This window comes from Anomalospiza imberbis, chromosome 5, assembly GCF_031753505.1.
Source record: "Anomalospiza imberbis isolate Cuckoo-Finch-1a 21T00152 chromosome 5, ASM3175350v1, whole genome shotgun sequence".
Lineage (NCBI taxonomy): Eukaryota > Metazoa > Chordata > Aves > Passeriformes > Viduidae > Anomalospiza > Anomalospiza imberbis.
The window spans coordinates 12,908,870-12,929,230 of NC_089685.1; the positions used below are offsets into that span (position 1 = coordinate 12,908,870).

At 40.0% G+C, this 20,361-nt stretch overlaps 1 protein-coding gene across 3 annotated transcripts in view; it reads left to right on the plus strand.

The window, feature by feature from the left end:
* LHFPL3 (LHFPL tetraspan subfamily member 3) overlaps nt 1–20,361 on the plus strand; it is a 234,217-nt gene that overhangs the window by 142,360 nt on the left and 71,496 nt on the right. For all 3 annotated transcript variants that reach the window (XM_068189671.1, XM_068189670.1, XM_068189669.1), the window contains exon 2: nt 16,804–17,040. In XM_068189671.1, coding sequence (XP_068045772.1) covers nt 16,804–17,040 — 237 coding nt within the window. The remainder of the gene's footprint in view (nt 1–16,803; nt 17,041–20,361) is intronic.

Consider the following 20,361-nt stretch of genomic DNA (forward strand, 5'->3'; position numbering starts at 1 on the left):
AATGAAGGAGCAGACTGGAAGACTGAGAAGAAAGAAATGAGAGTTCAGGAGCACTTCCCAAAGTTGGGATCAGATGCCACCTCTTATTCCACCCATCTGTACTCTAGATATGTTTACTGTAGTCCCTTTTAAACCTCTTACATCTTGGGTCCACACCAGTGCACAGTTGTTCATACCAAAACCATGGTAAACTGTTCATTTTTATGTCCCCATTCAGTTCCCTTGGGTGGACGGAGGTCTCGCTCCAGGAACTGTGGAAACCATGGAAGCTGCAGCCAGCCAATGCTCCTACCTGCCTCATTCAATATAAGGGCACATTACAGTGGCACTCCTATACTGGGGGGATCAGGAGCGGATCCTGACTGGTTGAATTTGAATTGCAGTTTCAGCTGAGTTTCATCCATGAGACACAGGTTAACTGAGTCTTCAGCAGGCATTTGTTCACAGTGGAGGCTGTTTGGGTATCCTCACCCTCAAGATAAGACACAGATAACCAAAAATATTTAATACTGGCACACATCTCCAAGAAAGAGGGGTTTTATTTTCGCTTCCCCATTTCAGACAAATATATAGATAAATGTTGAACCTTAAATGTAATCTGTCTGTCATGTTGTAGATGATGTATAAACCCTACCCATTGTGTGCTGTGTGGAAAGAGGATTGGCAGAGAGAAAAAATATCCAGAGCAACAGATGCTAGGTGACGTGATAACTGTCTGAGTAGTGATAACCTTAAACTAATTAGTTTCCTAATCAAGATTAAGAAGTCACCAAAGGCATGAGAGAAGGTGAAGAACAAACCCATAATCAATAAAACAAATGCAATAGGATGAAAGACATGCTGATGGATAAGATGCAGGAGTGGAGGGAAATCACAGGAAAAATTACCATATGTTCTGTCAATATAAAAGCAAAGTAGTCAGACCTTGCATCAACCAACATGCACAGAACAAGAAAATGTAGATTATGTTACAGAATTACAAACCATTTTATGGATAACCAAGTGACAGGAAGGGTCAGCAAGTTAAGCAAAAGTGGTGAGAATAATTTAAAAAGTATATAGGAATTTGATAAAAAAGAATGGTGGCAAACTTGGCAAGAAAAATCAATTGCCAATAAAACTCAAATAGCATCTTTTCTAGCTCTGATGAAAATGCACTTTATTTTTGAAAGATCCTCAATAAAAACAGAGCACTTACATTTTTTCTCAGAAATGCTTTTGTGTTGTATTCAGTTCGTAGAGTTCACACTGATCAGCTTGAATGTTTGAAATGTTTCCACTGAACCTGCTGCACTCTTTATTGGCAAAAAAAGTTTCAGATGAAATGTTTCACTCAGTACTACCAAAAAAGAGAAGTACTTCGACCTGGTAAGAGAGAAGACATTATAGATGGCAGCCCTGGCTGGCAAAGGATGTTGAGGCCACATACCTATAGTGAGAGAAGCTGAAATCCAAGGGAAGCTATTATTATGTCTATCTGCACAAAACTCCAAGAATGGCTTTGCACAGGATCTGATGGAAAGTCTGCTCACGGTCAGATCAGGTTGGTTATATTCAGCTGGAATAATTACTTTTCTGAGGTTTGTTTCTGACTGGCCACAAGTATTTTATTACAGAAATGATGGTTTGCTTAAGCAGAAAGATTTTTTATTTGAACTGGTGAGATAAGGATTGTTATTTGCCCTGCATATCATAGCCCTCCTAGGCAGAAGCAAGATACCCCCAAGCTGGTACAGGGACATCACAGGATTCTCACAGGCACACAAGACCAAGCTCCAAAGAACCAGTCCTTAACTGTGCCTTTTAAGTAACTCATACATTCAGCTTTGGGAACACAGAATTTAACACATGAAAACATAATTCTTGAATACACAAATTACTTCCACCAAATTTATAGCAGCACCTTACTGCCTAGTTCCCATGGTCACACTATTATTAGTACAATTCAATATAGCACTTTCTTGCTAAACAAAAATTATTCTAGCAATTAATCCAAATAAATAAATACTTTGCTCTTATTGTCCAGTTTAGTACTGGGAAAGGTCAGCCTAGTTTCTCTGGTGACTGAGGTAGCTCTTATGTATTTTATTTATCAGTATAGCATATACCAACAGAATATATAGAGTATACCAGCAGCCGAAGTTACTTTTATTTGACACTGTTAGATGTCCATTTCTCTGTTCTCAGGTTGCTGCCAAGCTGTAGAGTCACATCTTCACAGGGTTCTGCACAGGTTGCCTCAGCAATTTTTATGTTTCTCTTGGGCTTAATTAGATGCAAATTGTGACATGGTATTTTGTCTTCAATACCAAAAATAGAGTCCATACAGAATGACTGCTGCTGTACACGTTTTAAGGAAGTTTGGTTTTACTGTCTCTGTATTTGATGTCTCTGGAGTTGCATGGCATCTTGTGCACTTCCCTTTGTATTTCTGGAGTCCCTGTGTTTAAACTGGACTAAGCATTCCATCCTCTCCTTTCCTTCATACTTTGAACTTGGACTTTTGGAGTGAATTAGAGAACCTGTTTTTGATAGGCACATGTCTTCATCATCATGATAAGGATGTTTGTCAGCAGAATTAGGAATGTGCTGCCCCAAACTAAAGATTTTCATAGACATTTTCATGAACTCTGAAGTAAATTTGGTATAAATCCAGTACATTTGTTTGGGATAGGTCAAGAGTTTTCAGCCCCGTCACTTTTTAGTACCACTTTCCAATGCAAAGAGACCTGTGAGACTGATAAATTAATTCATGGGTGTCATGGGTAATAGAGGTAGGAGAGTTAGGAATGATGCCTTAAAGATTGCTGAATTACTGAAGCCAGTGGTGATTCTGATGGAATGAGTTCTTGAATCTTATGTCTCATCTAGACATTTATTTTCAAAAAACGAGTAATTTGAATGACAAGATGCTGATTGTTTACAAGGCAGATGTTATATTTTCTGTACATTTATTGAAATGCTTTAATACCTTTTATGCTGTCTTTCAATTGCTTGTAATGTAGTGATAGAAGCACTTGCTGCCTGATGCATTTGGGAACATTTTGAGCTGCTGGTGGAATTGTTTTTCTGATGCCTACCAGAGTGAAACTAAAGCTGTTGCTTCAGGAAACAATTTTATTATACATATTTTCAGACATTATTTATTTATAGAAAAGGACATGGAGCTCCAGAACCTACGAACATTTTTGAAGGAAGACACAGTTATTGCAATCCCAGTTAAACTCTTCTTTCCTCTGGCCCCATCTCTGGATCCAGTTGAGTTAGAATCCTCTTACTCCCTTTGGAAACAGCACATCTCCTGGTTCATTCTTCTAAATCAGCCAGTGGGCAGCATGCCCTTGAGGGGTTTCACAGGTCACCTAGCAAGCCCTCAAGCTTCCTACTCAGCTTTGCAAATACCCACTCTGCTTTTCTGGCAGACCATATCAGTCTCTGTGGGTTTTGTGACCTTGTCAGGTTTTTCCCTTTGCCTTGCACTGCTGCTTTGCCTTATATTGTTCCAGTTCTTTCAATGTCTGACCATACATCATCATTTCTAAGGCAGAAATCACCAGCAGTGGTACATAATAGGAATATGCTAGAAGTTTTAAGTGGAGGGAGACCTACTTTCTGTGACTTCTGGGCATCAGTGCTGAAAATCAGCACTGTTGTTTGCTGTGGTTGTTTGCTGTGTTGGAAGTACTAAGAATTACTTTACCTCAGAGGCATTGCAGCACTAGAACACCACATGTCCCGGACTTCCAAAATGTTCAAAAAGGTATTACATATGGATATCACAAACCTAGTCAGGACTTGAAATTCCATGTGCATACACACAAGGATTTGCTGAATACGATACTGGTAAACTTTGCTGTATAGTGCAAATCTTGGGGTTAATTGACAAGAATCAAATTACAGGCACAGAAATATGCTTCTGTAGAAGTGAAATTCCAAAGTTAACCCTTCCACTTCGGAACTAGTAAGGGTATCAGGTTTACCAAAGCTCCAAGGCAAGGGCTGTTGTGGTAGTACTGACCAAAATTGGACACATTACTGATCAGACTGACTTGATAGCAAATATAAGATGAGATGTGCTTTACAACATGGAGATAATATTACAAGATATTAAAAAAAATCATGTAGAATTCTTCCATATCTTTTCAAGTATTTCAAAATTTATCAAGACTGCCATGTCCAAAGCACTGAATTTAGAAGGCTCAGCAATCTCATAGGCTTGGCTCTAGCTGAGAGTAGATTTCCCTCTAACAGGAAAAAGGCAGAAGACAAAAACATCTCCAGTGTTACCAGTCTCAGTCCCCAGGGCTCTCCCACCATGCAGGGCTCAGATGCTCAGTGGGGGAGCAAAGCCCCTGATACCTCTGCTGCCATTAGGTTCTATAAGACATCGGCTTCTGAAAGGCAGCAAAGTCTTGCTGCCAAATGTCAACTTGAATAAAGAAGCAGTGCAGTGGTCTCGGAGCCTGTTGTCCATTTCTCTTTTCTTCCAAGGAAAGCTGCTAAGGGATCAGGAAGAGCTGTAGCAGAGATAAGTGAAGAATAGCACATGGCAAGCTGTGCAGGCATAAAGATGTATGCAGGTGCCTCAGGGGCATTGAAAGGAACTATACAAAAGTCAATGCCTTTATCATCTGTTCAGAACTTGTCTTTCCTCTCTGCCAGCCCATATGCAATATTGGCTAGCACTGCTTGGGAAATCAGATTTAAATGATTTTAATTACTTTAGTTAAATCTTAGCATTCCAAGTCAATACCAAGGCTGCCTCCTTCCACTTTCACCTTTTTCTTCAGGGGATACTGCTCCATATCACTGCCTTCCAGTTCCCTGTCTCCTCCTCATATTCAGCTTGTCCTCTCAGCAGGCCTTTAGCATTGCATTGCCCACTCCCCCTTGCCTGCAGCATGAAGGTGCTTCAAACCCGACCCGCTTCTTCCTATCTCACAAACCACCCTGAGGTCCAATGATGGGTCCCCTCATTCAGAGGAGAAGGGGTGCAAGGTGAAGCCTAGTTTTGGGAAGGCTGATGATTTTAAAAAAGGGAATGAAACCAGTCTGGGGGTAGATCTTCCCATGCAGAACTAGCTGGAGCCTTCTGGCAGAGTACATGGAAGGCTTCCCTGGGAGACACTGGTGAATCCTGACCAGATTTAATACTTGGATCATTTGTCCCAATAGTCTTCTGCCCACTGTTCAAAAAGGGCAAGTACAGTTTCCTGCATGTTATGGAAAGTATGGCATTGGCTCAGCTGTAGGGCATTTCTTAGCAGAACATTAATGATTTACAAAAGACAAGAGAAGCAAGAGCCTTCCCCTTTCTCCCCCCATGCATTCAATTGCTTCTTTTGTCTTGCTCATGACAGAATATTTATTTGTCCATCTTATCATCTTTCTACTTGACTTCAGTCACTCCTTCTAAAAAGTCACTTTCTCCACTAGAATACATGGGGAACACAAAGCTCCAAGTGAGAGCACAGGGTGTGACTGTCATGCCCACAGAGGTGGAATGATTATAAATAGTTAATCTTAAAACACTTCTCATGTCATCATTAAATCATATTTCCTATCATGATGCATTGTATTCTGGGAATCACAGTCATGCTTTGGCAGAGAATGTCACAGAGGCCATGAACCTGCACCTCGGCTTACAGTGAAGAAATCTCACCAGTGGCTAATGATCTTAGCCACTGCCAAGCAATTTCTTGAATCTTTCAAACAGCTTCTGCAGGAGGGATTTCTCCTGCTGGACAGTGACCAAGAACAGGCATAGACATCTGCCTGGCAGCTGTTTGTACTGCTGGTGTTTCACTGCTCCCCACCTTCCATCCAGTGTGCTGAGTCAGCGTTCTGCATCAGCACCCCAAGGGCAGCCATGCAGAGGGAGAAGTGGCTCTGAACCTTTAAAAAAATTACATTCCCCACCACCAGCATCTTTTATTTCATTTCCCCTTGTGGGTGGTTTTATTGTTCGTGTTCCTTTCAGGCATGACAACAAAGTGAGGGTCAGATAACAACTGGTTGAATTCTTGGTGGCAGTTTTCAATTCCCTGGCTCAGCTGTTGAGAGCTGACCTGTGCTGTTTCATGTACTGGATGGATGAGTTACCCCACTTTCCAAAAACTGCTAATTATGGCTGTCAAACACTCTCAAGTGGTCGTGTAAATGAAACTGTGAATACAACCAGGACATCATGGCAGATGTTTCTCTGAAGCAGTAGTCTGTGGGGGCTGATTCCTTAACGCATTACTAATAAGCTGCTGCTGTTGGTGGCACATGGCACGTACCAGGTGAGATGCAGACAACCCCCTGCAGTCCAAGGTGGCAGTGGTGGCACGGAGTTTGGTAACAGTGTCAGGAAACCTTGCTGGTTGTGAACTCCACTGTTATGCAGCGCAAGCTGAACTGGTTTCACAGAGTGTAACTGTAGGAGAGAACTCAGAAGGGGCTTTGCTGACTACAGGACCAGGCAGGGTTTAGCCAGGTAGAGAGATTTGCTAAATTTATGGACAAACAGAAATAAATCAGAAGCTTTTCTGCAAAATGCCTGTAATGCTCAAGCCTGGAGCTTGACTTCAGTGCTGCTCCTGCCCCGAGGTTCAGTTGAGTGCTGTTTGCACTGTCTGTGTGTCCAGCTCTGCAGCTATTGCAAAGCTCATATGCTGAGAAAAGTGATGATCCTGAGTTTCTGGTGTCTGACGATACTTGATGCAAGACCTCTGAGTTCTTGTAGTTATCTTAAAGGCCCCGAGTAGTCAAATTTAGCCTCACAGAGAAACACATCCTAATGATTTTTTAATACGCTGATCAAACTCCATCTTTAATAACTATAACTGTTTACAGCATACAACTTCAAACTTTTTTGGCATGGCCACAGCTACTAAATTTGTGCCAGAACCTATCCCCTGACAATTCAAAACTGCCTTCCTCTTTACAGCCTAAGTGTATTTCTGGATGGTTTATATGCATTTGTTCAGATGCCAAGACTGTCCTTTCAGTTAAATAGCTCTTCCCCCTCTCTGGGACCCATTCCCTTGTGTTTATACAGAGTAATCATAAAATTCTTCAGTTTACTGTAAGGCATGCAGATCTGTTTTCTAGGCAACACTACCATGGCTTTTAAAAGGTTTTCACCTCTTTTTTTGCAAATGGGTGCTTACTGGCTGTGAAGTTTTTCGTTTTCAGAAACAAAAGACTGAACTTTGTATTTATTATGGACGCCACTATAGGCTTAGATGTAGAAAGTTTATTTTTAGCTTCATATCTTTTACTTCTTCATTCTGTTTCTACCTCAATAGCTTGCAGAATTTTGCCATTTTTATCCTGAAAATGGTGGCTGACGCAGTCCCAGACTTCCTCTCTTGCCAACATGTTTAGATTTTCTTGCATTTGCAGGAATTTCAGAAACAAGTCAGAAGCATGCACTGCCCAAGTCTAAAAACAGGCTATTGTAGATGCATGGTGTTTGTCAGGTCAGCTTGGGTGAGAACTGGTAAGAAAAGAAAATCACTTTATGCCTCTCTTCTTTCTTTCTTTGCTATCACATTTTAAAACCTTTAATAATGGAGGGGAATGACAAATATCATAGTGAGAGAGCCCAGCAGTGAGCTGCTTCTTTGCCTCTTACTCCCATTTATTCTGTTAGATTTTCATTTCAGTTTGATTTAAAGAACATTTATTTTTGTTTAGTAGTTCCATCAAGCTCCTAAGTCTTTGGCTACTCTTCCTGTTAGGTTTCATTCTTTATTAATTTCAAAGATCATCTCTCAGCTTCCTCATAAGAACATAGGCCAGGAAAAGATCTACTAAATCCTCATATCTAGTCCCCTTATCATGAGCAGTTACAGATTCATGCAATACATTTCCTATAATACCTCCTTACATCCTAAAATAACCTTGCTCTGATTAACTGGTCATTGCAAACATCACTCTTCTAAAGCTTAGAAACCACTAGCACCAGATGTCTAGTGCTTACAATATGCTTTAAAAACTCTCCCTAAAACTGCTAAAACTCTTTTCCATTGGTTCACTTGACTGGTGTCCCATGGTCCTCCAAGGGATGATCAACATACACGTTTTCTCCATCATTTGTCCTGATGGTCTTCTGCATTGATAGTGCCTCCCATCAATGGATTTTACTACCAGATCTCTACTCTTGCCAGAGCTGCTAATGAAAACACTATATGATTGACACTCAGGCTGCTCCTTGAGGTGCCAATGCAGCCTCACAACAGCTGGAGGCTTTTCTTTCAAGCAAAAAATGACAGCTCCCCATGAACAAAATGCATAAACACCTTACATTCTCATGTTAACCTCTATTTTCCAGTTAGTAAGTGTTTCTGTATGACACAGGATCAAATGCTTTCTGAAAAGTGTGTTACTTTGTATTTCTTTCCATGTCTTTAGCTATTCTTTCCTTCAATAATTATTCAAAGAACTGGGATAAAATTGAATGATGACTGGTTGTTCCAATTACTTTTCAATTTTCAATTTTGTCTCTTTTTTCCTAAAATGTAGGTCATGCATATGTTCTTCTCCACTATCTCAACAATAAATTTGATTTTTAAATCCTTCCAAATATCTTTGCAGTTTAATGTGTTGGTTATTTCAGTGTTTGGGTTTGGAAGGTGCATTCCTCCAGTTTGAGCACATTATGATTGTTGTCAATGCAGTGGACTTGGAGGCACGAGTTTCCATTTCCGAATGCTTGTACCCAGCAGTCACAGCATCATCCTCCTCTCCTTTATCATCCTCTTCACTGAAAAATGAGACAAATAATTAGGTCCTAATTCCTAATTCCCAGCCCAACTCCATATCTGCTTTTCTTCTTTCTTTATTAATCTCACTGAAGATTATTCAACTATTTGTTTCAATTTGTCTTAGAGTCAGCACAGCTTGATTTTTAGAAAGCTGTCTTTTAGAGCTGCATTACCTAACCTTCAAAGTTTATCTTTTTTTGCTAATAATTTTCTTTTCCTGGAATTTCTAAGGTCCCTGCTCACATATTTTTTTTTCCCCAAGGCTTTTTTGGGAAGATAGGTAATGGGGGTAGAATGAAACAGACTTTGTTAGTCATCAATACAGAGCTGAAAGTATCCCTGGAATTTAATTTGTCTTGTCAAGATACTTCAGGAAATTTATATCTTTGTCAAAAAAAAAATTCAAGGTTTGCCCCACAATTAGTATGAACTTCTTTAGTCTAGTTAACTTGTTAGTAGTTTCTTTAGCCTTTTTAAAAGTTCATCCATCTAAAATATGCATTAAAATCCAGGTTCAGAGGTTCAGAAACATTTTTATTCTCATATTATATAATATATTCTCGGTTTATTTAAATTGAATTGACTCATGGTCATTGAAAGTGAGGTTATTTTCAGCTCTGCTTTGTCTTTACCAAAACGGTGTTTAAAATATATCTGCTTTTTGCATCAGTAACTTGTGGTGGAATGTCAGCTGTATTTCTCAAGAAATGTCCAGCCTATGCCATTCATATTAACACCTATTCTCCAGTCTGTCTGCGGTAGCCTGCACACAATTTGTGTTGAATTTATTAATTAATTAGATCTAGTACATGTCAGTATGCCATGATATGTTTTGGCTGAAGAACAAGTTCTACAAAGAGAAGTTAACATTAAAGTAGAAAGAGGTAGCAATTCTGTGTGCATTTGAAATAAACACCTTCAATGGTAAGTGTAGCATGTGAGAAAAGTGCTTTTTGGATATGGCCACAGCATCAGACAACCTGCCTGCATGACAGCTGACCCCAGGCCGTGGCCCTCAGCACGGGGGTTTGCCTTTGTTATTCCTTTATCTCTGGGCACGGACCCCAGCTGACACACAGACCTCGCAACACACTTCTTGTGGTACAAAGACACATGACAGAAAACTCACAGCTGTGGGTTGTGACACAGTTCTCATGTTATTTTAGATACTTTAAAGAGAAAATGAGAAGAAAAACAAATCGTTAGGTCCCAGGGCCTTTGGACACCACAGGAGGTGACACAGCGTAAGTGTAACTTTTGACATGCACCCACCTGTGGGTTTCCAGCTGTACCACCACCCATACCTGATTCATCCTAAAAAAGTATTTTTATCTCTTTTTGTATATGATTTCAGTTTACTCACTCTTCATCAGTTAGTCATCTACCTCTGTTAGAGCTATTAGCAATTTGTTGTCATGACATTTCTAAGGATTTTTGCCTACATAGTGATTAGGCCTGCATCCTTCAGTAGTTCCCATCTTCCCTTTTTTTTTCTGGACAATAAATACCTATTGCAAATAACCATGGCTGGAACACCAGAAGGTGTGTTCTTTCACGAGGAGTTACTGGGACCCACCTTGTGGATCACCTGCCACACACTTATAAAAATCTAGTATGTTCTTACATTTTCTTTATTCTCCAGCTAATATAGTTGTTGTACTAACTAAATTAGTCATAGAACTACATTAATCTTAAAGTTTAATTATCGTGGCTAATGATCAAAACTTGGAAGTCAAATGCTCTCAAGATGATACAACCCCACATAGAATTTCTGTTTCTATCAAATCAAAGAATTCTCTATCCAAACATGAATCCAATGCATCAGGTCTAAAACAGGTCCCCTTAGTGTAGTGAAATTTCTCTTACAGTTGACTTAACTGAAGTAGATTGCACTATCATTGCTATTCTTTTCTACTTATTTACAGTTTAACACATTTCTTCATATAACATTATTTCACTTTCTCAATTGTTTCCACCTTTCTGAACAATTCATGTACTGTAGTTCTCATCTTTGGATAGAGCTGTCAGTCATCCCTATTTCTGTTATATCCAGCTTCACATCTTGCAACAGCTGATCAAATTATTCCAGTTTGCTGTCTAAGTATAACTAGCAGGCATCAAAATATCTGCTACCTGTCTACTCAGCCAGTCTTCTCCTCCTGACCACAGCACCCACCTCTTTACCACTTTCCACAATATTATTTTTTTTTATCTTTACTGTCCAGTCACTGAATGTTTGGTGTTCTTTTTCCCTTTTCTTAAAATCAGCATGTGAAATATGCATATCCGTGTATATATGTATATTCTTATCAGATTTCTTATCAGAAATCCAGGCCCTAAAAAGTCAAATGGCCATAATTGCATCATGTCTTTAATATTATCACAGGAATGCAGTAGAAGATTCTCCTACTTTTTCTCCCCCTTAGCAGTAACTACAAATAATTTTAATCCTGTGGAGAGACTCAGGCTTTTCTATATTACCAAGCAAGATGATGTGAAATAAGAGAATAAGTAGATTAAAGTAGTTACTGAAGCCTCTTGTCTCCTCATCACATGGGACTTCAGGGTTTTGCCTCAAATCAGAAATAGTTCTGTTTCCTGGACCCAATGCCCCCATTATACATATTTTTTTGGAAGTTTTTTGAAGGAAGATTAACCCACAAACCTTTGCTGCTTCACTTTTGGGGAGGAGGTTGCTGGGAGCATCACACTAATATCCTGAAGCAATTCCACAGGGCATCTTCCTCGTTCTATGTGGAAGCTCAGGTCACAGGGGTCCAGATAGGATTATTTCACTCCAACTCTATAAGAGCACTGCCCTTGAATCTTAAATTTCTTTACACTTTTCTCACTGACTGCCTCATACCCAACAGCAGTCATGTGGTTAGCAGCCATCTATGAGCAGCACCAGGAATTTTCAGTCTGCTTATGCACAAACTAACAGGCTGTGTCATCTCCTTGGGGATCCAGCTGGCACCTCTCTGAAGAGCCTTTTCAAAGGTGGGCATTGTATGTGGCAGCCTTCAAACATAGGATCAAGTAAGAAGTCATACATGACATTTGCCTTTTTGTATTGCACCATAACTATTCCAAGGTATTGTGGAAGCTCTCCATAGTTCAAGAGCTTTCTCTTAGGCACCGGTTTTTGGGTGATGAAGCCCACACATTGAGCCAGAATTTCAAGCTCCCCACTCAGTGTTGAAGAACTTTTCTAAATGAACTTCTAGGCTTCTCCAGAAATACTCTGATTGCATGCAGCAGAACTATTTCTGTGGATGGAATCAGTAAATGGAGAGAATTATGGCATTTCCTTCAAAGTTGCACATTTCCTCCAAGCCATTATATAAATATAAACACAGAGGATTATTGTCCCACTCAGAAGTGCAGTCCACATCACTTGGATCAGTTTCAGTTGATGGGTTTACAGCTTCTATCTTCACTCAGGGTTATGTTTGACCCTGTGTCTTCAGCCACCTTCAGTGTGTCTTCAGCCACCTCCATTCAGCATTTCCTTCTTTCCCAGCTACAAGCTCCTGAAAGATTAATCCTAATCACCAACATGGCTGGCAAAAACTCTATTCAGTTTATCGGACATTTAATGGGTCACTGTTTTTGTAAATACCATTTTTGGGGGTGGGGGGAAAGGAAAGAAAAAACCTCTGGCATTTTGGAACCATAGAGGTTTGAAGACTCTTGCACATGTGGGCATGGAAAGAAAAGAGATGGTCAGCATAATTCCCATTCCATTTTTTTTACTCCTTTATCAGGAAACTTGCCATCATCATACTCTACACACAAACAATTTGGTCTGTTGTCAGGAAAAGAATGAAGATGAGAGAGGAATCCTGCCAGCGGGAATTTCTCAGCACTGGTTTCCTGCATAGCAGTCAGCTTTTTTTATAAATAGAACCTCATTACATGCAATGATATAATATTAATCTGTCACTGTATTTGGCACAACCACAGGATTGTGAACTACTTGTTTGCTAATTACCATTTGAGCTCATGCACAGAGCACAGTCTGTGGTAATATTAGCTTGGTCAGAGTCACAAGTCTGTCAGTGCCAGCAACAATTCACTGTCTGTTTCCAATCTCTGAAAGTGTTGTATCTGCATCCTTTCATCCCACGAGGTAAAAATCCTGGCTCTCTCTCCTAGTATGAATAATTTGTCTTGTCATTCACAGCCCTAGAGGAAAACCATGTGACAGTTCCTGTTAGCTGTTCACACAAGAAAAAACTGTTTAAGAAGAAAAGCAAATATATAAGGCATGTTTAAGTAATGTTTATTAATCATTTTTTAAAAGTTTGAAAAGCTTCACCAGACTCTAATATGTAGGAGAAAGCAACTGTTTGGGTGGTGAGGCACTGGAGGAGGTTGCCCAGAGAACTTACAGATACATCCCTGGAAATGTTTAAGGCTGGATTGGATGGGCTCTGAGCAACATGGTGGATGAACTAAATGGTCTTTAAAGTCTTCTCCAACACAAGCAAGTCACCTTGTCATCACAGGAGAGGAAGCAATGGAGGAAACCCAGGACCACCCTTACAAAGATAATAATCCTGGAATTTTCTCAAGCAACCAAAGGGGAAACAATGTGGATATGATCCTTGCAAGTTTTACAGTTGCCCAAATGGTTCTGAATGGTGTCAGTGACACTAGTCAGTCATTTATCAATTCCTCACAGCTGCCTATCATGAAGGCCCTTGGTTAGCTGCAGAAGTCCTAGGCTGGGCTGTCTGTCAGGAGAGTGGTGCTGATCTGATGTATCCAGATCACACAGAGAAGGCTGCTTTCAACCAGCATAGATTTAACTTTTTGCTTACTTGAATCAAAGAGTCTGTAGGAACTGATGGTTTAAGGGGTTTTATTTAGTCAGTGAACTTTTCAAATCCAAATTTTTGTTACATTTCCATTTCAGTTTCCATTTCAGTAACATTGTCATTACAGACAGTGCAAGTTAGACAAAGACATGGGACCCATGTTAGTGTTATAAAATCATCTCTTAGCAGTTTCACTGAAATTGCATAAAATTATTTCAATTGCACAAATTTGTATAAAACTGAAAGTAATTTCCTTTTAGAGAAAAGTCTTCTAATCCTCTGTTGAAGAATTCAAATGTAAAAATTTCTAGCAATGCAAAGTAGATCTATAGGTGGATTTCATATCTGTCTTTTCAATCTTGTAGCTGATAAAAGAATCATTACTTGTTTATATTATTGAGCAAGTCTGTATTCTTAAAGGCATTCAGTGCAAAATATTCCCTCAACAAATAAAGGCTCAAGGTTGACTAATCTTACTTATGTTACCCTCTACAGGTCAGGTATGATTCCTGCACATGAAGGTGTTGACTAAGTAGTCATATAGTGGAAAGCATCTTAACTGGATAAGGAAAAGAGAAAATAATAATAACCCCTCCTTGATATCTGTCTTTATGCAAAGGAATCTTGTCCAGACACCATTTACCTGTGTGTCTTATTACCGAGAGAAGTCCAGCTACAACTGACAGAATGACTCCAGAAATTTAAGCAAGTATATCAAAGAATGCAGGAACAGAATTCAGGAAAGATGAGTTAATTGGAAATCTGAGGAACACAGCTGGGAAGTTGTACACTGAATTCCTGAGATAAGGGTCCACTTTTTAATTACCTATGTGCAAAAGAACAAAGTTAAATTACTTTTAAGAAGTACTAAGAATGTGTCTGATGTGCTGTGCAATCAAAAAAAAACAACAGAAATATTGGTATTTGCTAGTTATTCATGCACAATTAGCAGAAAAATTCCACATCTATTGATCATTATCTGAGCATTAAGTTTTCTCACGTGTTGAGGATGATTAATAAAAGTAAACTGTCTTTGGTATTTGCTGTTATATAGTAAATTAATCTTTGTCAACAGTTAGCTTGGTAAATATGGACATTTTCATGAACACAAGTCTGCAGATTTGCTGCATCATTTGAATGGAGTTCCTTGCTAGTATGAGGGAAACTCTTAAGTGTGAGAGCAACTCCACTTTCTGGAAGTGTGTGTAACCAGCTCAAGAAAGTAAATTTTTGTACTGTTTGTCTCTAAGGCCTTTGAAAGATGTTATATAATTGTGTAAATGAGTTAAGGCAGGCAATATGTAATTTACAATTTGTCCAACCTGCATGTTGGACAAACATGCAGAGTAGATTGGTTATTATCTAATCTCCCACGTTTCTAAGCCTAACTGTCCTTGAAAGTATTATAAGCTGTTTTATTTTCACACAAATTAGCTATTCAGGAGGAACTCGTCAAATGCCTTGGGTGCACCTTTTACCCCATGTCAGACATTGCCTACTGCAATTTTGTAGCTGTCAAAAGGAAACCATCATTCCTGAACTCTCTTTACACATCCCTCTTCCAGTATTTCATCATATTGATCCAGTGTAAGTCTGTTTTTACTTTGTGGGCATTAGAGGTGTGTAAAATTATAGCGCCTATGCTTGTCCAGGAAAGACAAAAAACCTGTCACAATGACAAGAAACCATTCCCACAGTGACAGCAGCTGTTGGTTGCACAAGCTACTTGGTGTATAAACTGTCATTTCCAAACAGAGGTCTGACTCAACAAAAACTTAAAAGGCTGAAAGCCACACAATGCATTATTTTCAATTAGCACATTTACCTGCAATTTGGAGCATATTTCATTGATATAATATTAAGATTTATAAAAGAAGGTTTAGGATCCATTGGATCTCATCAGCCTTACTAAGATGGAAGGGCTAACGAGGGAAATGTGCCTGTTTCCAAGTCACTACAGGTAATTGAAAGGTATTTCCAAGACACTAAAAGAAATTGATGAGGTAACTGAAAGCATATGGATTTTCTGATTCTCTTAAATGCAATAACTGAAGAATGAACCCATTCACCATAGTCATTATTTTTAGAATTTTCTTATGCTACTTTATTTTTGTATGCTGTCCTCTCCTGCTGAAGGTGACTCTACCTGGCTTCAAGACAGGCATTACCAGAAAAATTTGGAGATTTTTGGGCATTGGTCAGTTTATACAACACCAAGCCTGCTGGCAACAAATAAGGTCCACCTGTCCCAAAGAATTTTATGTCAGGAGTTAGTAGAGCTCATTGAGAGGACTTTAAAGTGGATTTGAAGGGGAATGAGGACATAGTCAGGCTTGGCAGACATAAGATATAGGAAGGAGAGAACTATGGAAACCACCCCAGTAACAAAAGAAGGCTTAAGAGAGAGCATCTCAAATCACAAGCAGCCACAGACATAACCACACACAGGACTGTGGGGGATCCCTCTCCACCCGTGCTGGGAGGCTGACACAATCAAATATTTCCATAACGTGCCTGTACACCAATGCTGGCAGTATGGAGGACAACCAGGTGGAACTAGAGATCTGTGTGCAGTCACAGAGTTCTGATCTCATTGCAATTACGGATGTGGTGGGATAGCTCCCATGACTGGAATGTCATCATGAATGCCATCGTGAGGGGCTACACAGTGCTCAGGACAGACCAGGCAGGCGCTGGGGTGGAGTTGCCCTCTGTGAGGCAACACTTGGAATGTATCCAGCTCTGTCTTTGGGTGGATAGTGACAAAGTCCAGTATTTATGGTAAGGATAAAAGGGCAGATTGCCATAAATGATAGGTAGATTTTTCCTCTATTTTAAACTTGTTGTTTGCCTGACAACTTGACAGTAATCCAGTGTTACCTTTGAGTATCCAGGTTATTAACTGTTTTCCCTTTCGGTTTTGAGTGGTCCTTTCATATTGCATTGAAGAAATTGGCCCTGCAAGGAAAATGTGATTGTACTGATGCAAAAGGGATTCAGGATGTAACAGCTTTTTAAGCAAGGTGTGCAATTGATGTTGCATCTTAGGGTTTTTATATTAAATACTTAATCACAGCATTTAATTCTGTGACTTGTTTTTTTTAGTAGCCTAGCTTTGCAGTTCAGGATGAAAAAGTCTAATGTTTTAATGATAACTTTGTAGGTTCTCATCAAAGTGAAAGCTTGGTCTCATTATCCCATTGTTCTCCTTTTCTCTTTTCTCCAAGCTGCCTGTCTCGTCCTGGGTTGTATGATTTTTCCTGATGGCTGGGATTCAGATGAGGTAAAACGGATGTGTGGTGAAAAGACAGACAAGTACACGCTGGGGGCTTGTTCAGTCCGCTGGGCATATATCCTGGCAATTATTGGAATCTTGGATGCCCTGATCCTCTCATTTCTGGCATTTGTGCTTGGAAACAGACAAGACAGCTTGCTAGCAGAGGAGCTCAAGTTGGAAAACAAAGGTAGGACTGCTTTAGAAACACTGTTGTTGGGTGGCCTCAAAGGGCAATTGCTTAAAAACAATAATCAGTTTAAATTTCATTTTATGTTGTGCTTAAAAGTTGGCATGCTGGCTTACTTCCTTCATTGCTGGGAAATAATAATGCAAGTGGCAGAGGAAGTTTTGCATTTAAGCCTCCAAAAATCTGAGAAAGCTAAAATTTGATGTAATTTCTGCCCTATGCATGAATTATCCTTAGCTTTTAGAGCTGTAGATGGGATGTTATTGTGTTACTCACTTGTACAGTATTTCATTAGCATTTAATTTTCACTGTCTCCATCTTTTTCTGTACCTCATGCAAGATTTGTTTACTTGGTTAATTTAGGATTTTGCAATGTAATATGAATGTCTGTAATATGACATATGTGTTAGCACAGTACCCACTAAGGGGGCAGTGCTGGGGGGTGTCAATGAGCTGTGTAATGGGACTGCCCATACAGCATTGAACTGGTGGGCTAAGGATCAGAGCCTGGAATGAAGAAGAACCCTAGTTCTTGCTTGAGTGTGTTGCTTTGAGCTCATGAGTCAGGTCATGGGAATCTAGGATGCTGTAGTAACTAAATACTCATGCAATGCTTTGGGGATAAAACTCATTTCTAGATTAAGTATATGAAAATGGCTTGCACCAGTAATTTATCACACATTTGGAGAAATACAGATGTTTTTAGTAAGTGTGTACAAGCCTGGCTTATTTCTGCAGCCCCTTCCTCTTGTGCTCACCTGGCATCCCAGCTGAGTATCTGATGGGATAGGTACCACAGAGGGCATGTCCCTGCCTTATCTTTTTAATGGGCCTGTTGTCCCTGAAAATATCTAATCCCTTCTAAACCTGCAGATACTGTCAGCTTCTCCAGCACTGCATGGCAGCAAGTTCCTGAAGCTCACTACTGACTGCTAAAGAAGTAATTTCTTTTATCTGTTTCAAATTGATCCCCTGCCAGTTTCACTGATTGTCCCCAAGAGCAGGATTCTGCATTCAGCTCATCTACCACCTCTGTAATTTTGTGGGCTCCTTCTAATAATAGCAAAGATACTGGGAGCTTTTCAGCTCATCTACCACCTCTGTAATTTTGTGGGCTCCTTCTAATAATAGCAAAGATATCAGGAGCTTTTCACCACTAGATTGCTGTTTGGCAGCCAGTGATATGTGAAAATAGCTGGTCTCAGCCCTGGTCCAGAGAACCATTATCTATATACCTGACAGCACCAGTACAGTGGCCCCTGCTTGCTGGATTGCAGTCAGCACACTCAGCCCAAAGATAAATGGACTTGAAGATTGAGTATCACATATGATTCCAGACCTAGATGGAGCCTGCTAATGTTGTGAGTTAAGGAAAGTGTGTGTCGCTTTCAATTGCACATGTGCATCTGTCCTGCAGGTAAACTGAGGGCATCAGCTTCAAGGACTATCCCTGTGACCCTTTCCTGCAAGGATACTATTCATCTGCATTTGAAAATCAAAATACTTATCAGAAGGGCATTCACAAGGGCTATGCCACAAGTGCTTTTGGCATCACCACTCTGATTTGTCTATACCATACAGATCTCATGTACCCAACACTACTTGTATCAAAGAAACGCATCTGTTTTGGCACCTTGTGAGCAAAAAACAGCTTCTGGAGCCCCATCACCTCTCACATTGCTGGCACAAACCCTTGCCAGAACATTTGGTCCTTAGCATGTCAGAAAAAATCATTCAGCAGCTCAATTTCCTTGGATTAAACACAGAAACATACCACACCATTGGCTTCAAAACAAACCAGAACTCAACAAAAAGGGACCTACCCCACTCTGCCCTTCACAATCAAGCTTAATGATCACCACTTTTTAAACTGTCTTTCAAATTAAGTGAAAAAGAGTCAACTTGGCCTCTAAAAAGGACATTTTCTCCTCTCTTGTCACAAAAAGATTCTGCTAAGCAACAACAGGGCAAGTCTAAATTCCCCTGAGCCCCCCAGCATTTACCCACCTGCATGTGTTGCCACCAGGCACAGCCTCAGCCCCAAGGAGACCCAGCAGAACACGGCAGTGGCATCAGTCTGTACCCCTGTGCGCTGAAAACGCATGAGTGCTTTGACATTTACCCCATAAACTACATCCCCTTGCCCCCTTTCAGATGAAGAGATAGTGGAGAACTACTCATCAGCATTAGTTCACATGCAGAGTATCCATGCATCTCTTGGAAATGGTCACGATGTGAAAATAATGCTCTATGCAAATAGCACTAGCACATCTCCCATATAAACAAAAAGTTAAGAGTATGGATATAGACAATACTACCCTCGGCTTTCCAAGCTGCTCCTACAATGTGAAGTGAAAGCCCTTACGACAAGTAACCGTGAACCAGAACTTGCCTGCTGGTTGACATTTTACACCCTCCTTATTCTCCAAGTTGTTGAAGGCTAGCTCCATACATCTGAGCTGCAGTCACTGCAAAATAAACATGCTTAAAGACAGAAAGTAAGAGAATATTGTTTCTTGGTGATAAAGCAGCATTCAGTAAAAAAAAAAAATAGTGTTGCACAGAGATTTGCATACCTTTAGCTAGAGAATCCTCTCCTCCAAACAGGAATAGCCTACCCATGGGATCAGTGCTGCAACAGGAAACCTTCTGCAAAAGCTGTATGTGAAGCTAAGTGACAGGAGCTCGCCTGCCCCATGGAAGGATGACAGGACAGAATGCTCATCAGGTGTCATCCTTCAAAAGGAAAATAGCTCAAGATGCAGTGAACATGCAAACTGCTGCAAAATTGCGGAGTCCTGCTTGTCAGCATGTAGTTTCCATGGCATGCACTCAGAAACATTCAGGCCAACTTGTTCAAAATTAAGTATATTAATAGGAATATTGAGACCAAATTTAAGTTTTCCCAGATAGCTACAACACATAAAAGAATTACCAGCAGCCTTCATGGTAATAAAGAGTACAAATGCAGACAGAATATTCTATATACCCATGTTCTCTGTCCAATATAATTATATAGTCCCTTTTTTGTAAAGTTATGTACCTCCAACTCCTCCTGATACATAAAAAGTCAGTGTATGCTCATTTTCATTTCAGTTAGGGTGTACATTACAATAATAAAAATACTTTTAAAAACAAAAGGCAAGATTTCTTTTCCCATTTTCAGACTGGTGCATCTCTTCATGTCGCTCGTCCCCTCCCTTCCTTCTTTTCTAATGAGTCCAAGAGTCACCCACTTCAGACTCCTGCTACTTTGGTGTGTGGCGTTTTAGTCAAAGCACTTAAGAAGATTATGAACTCAGAACAAATTCAACCACTTGA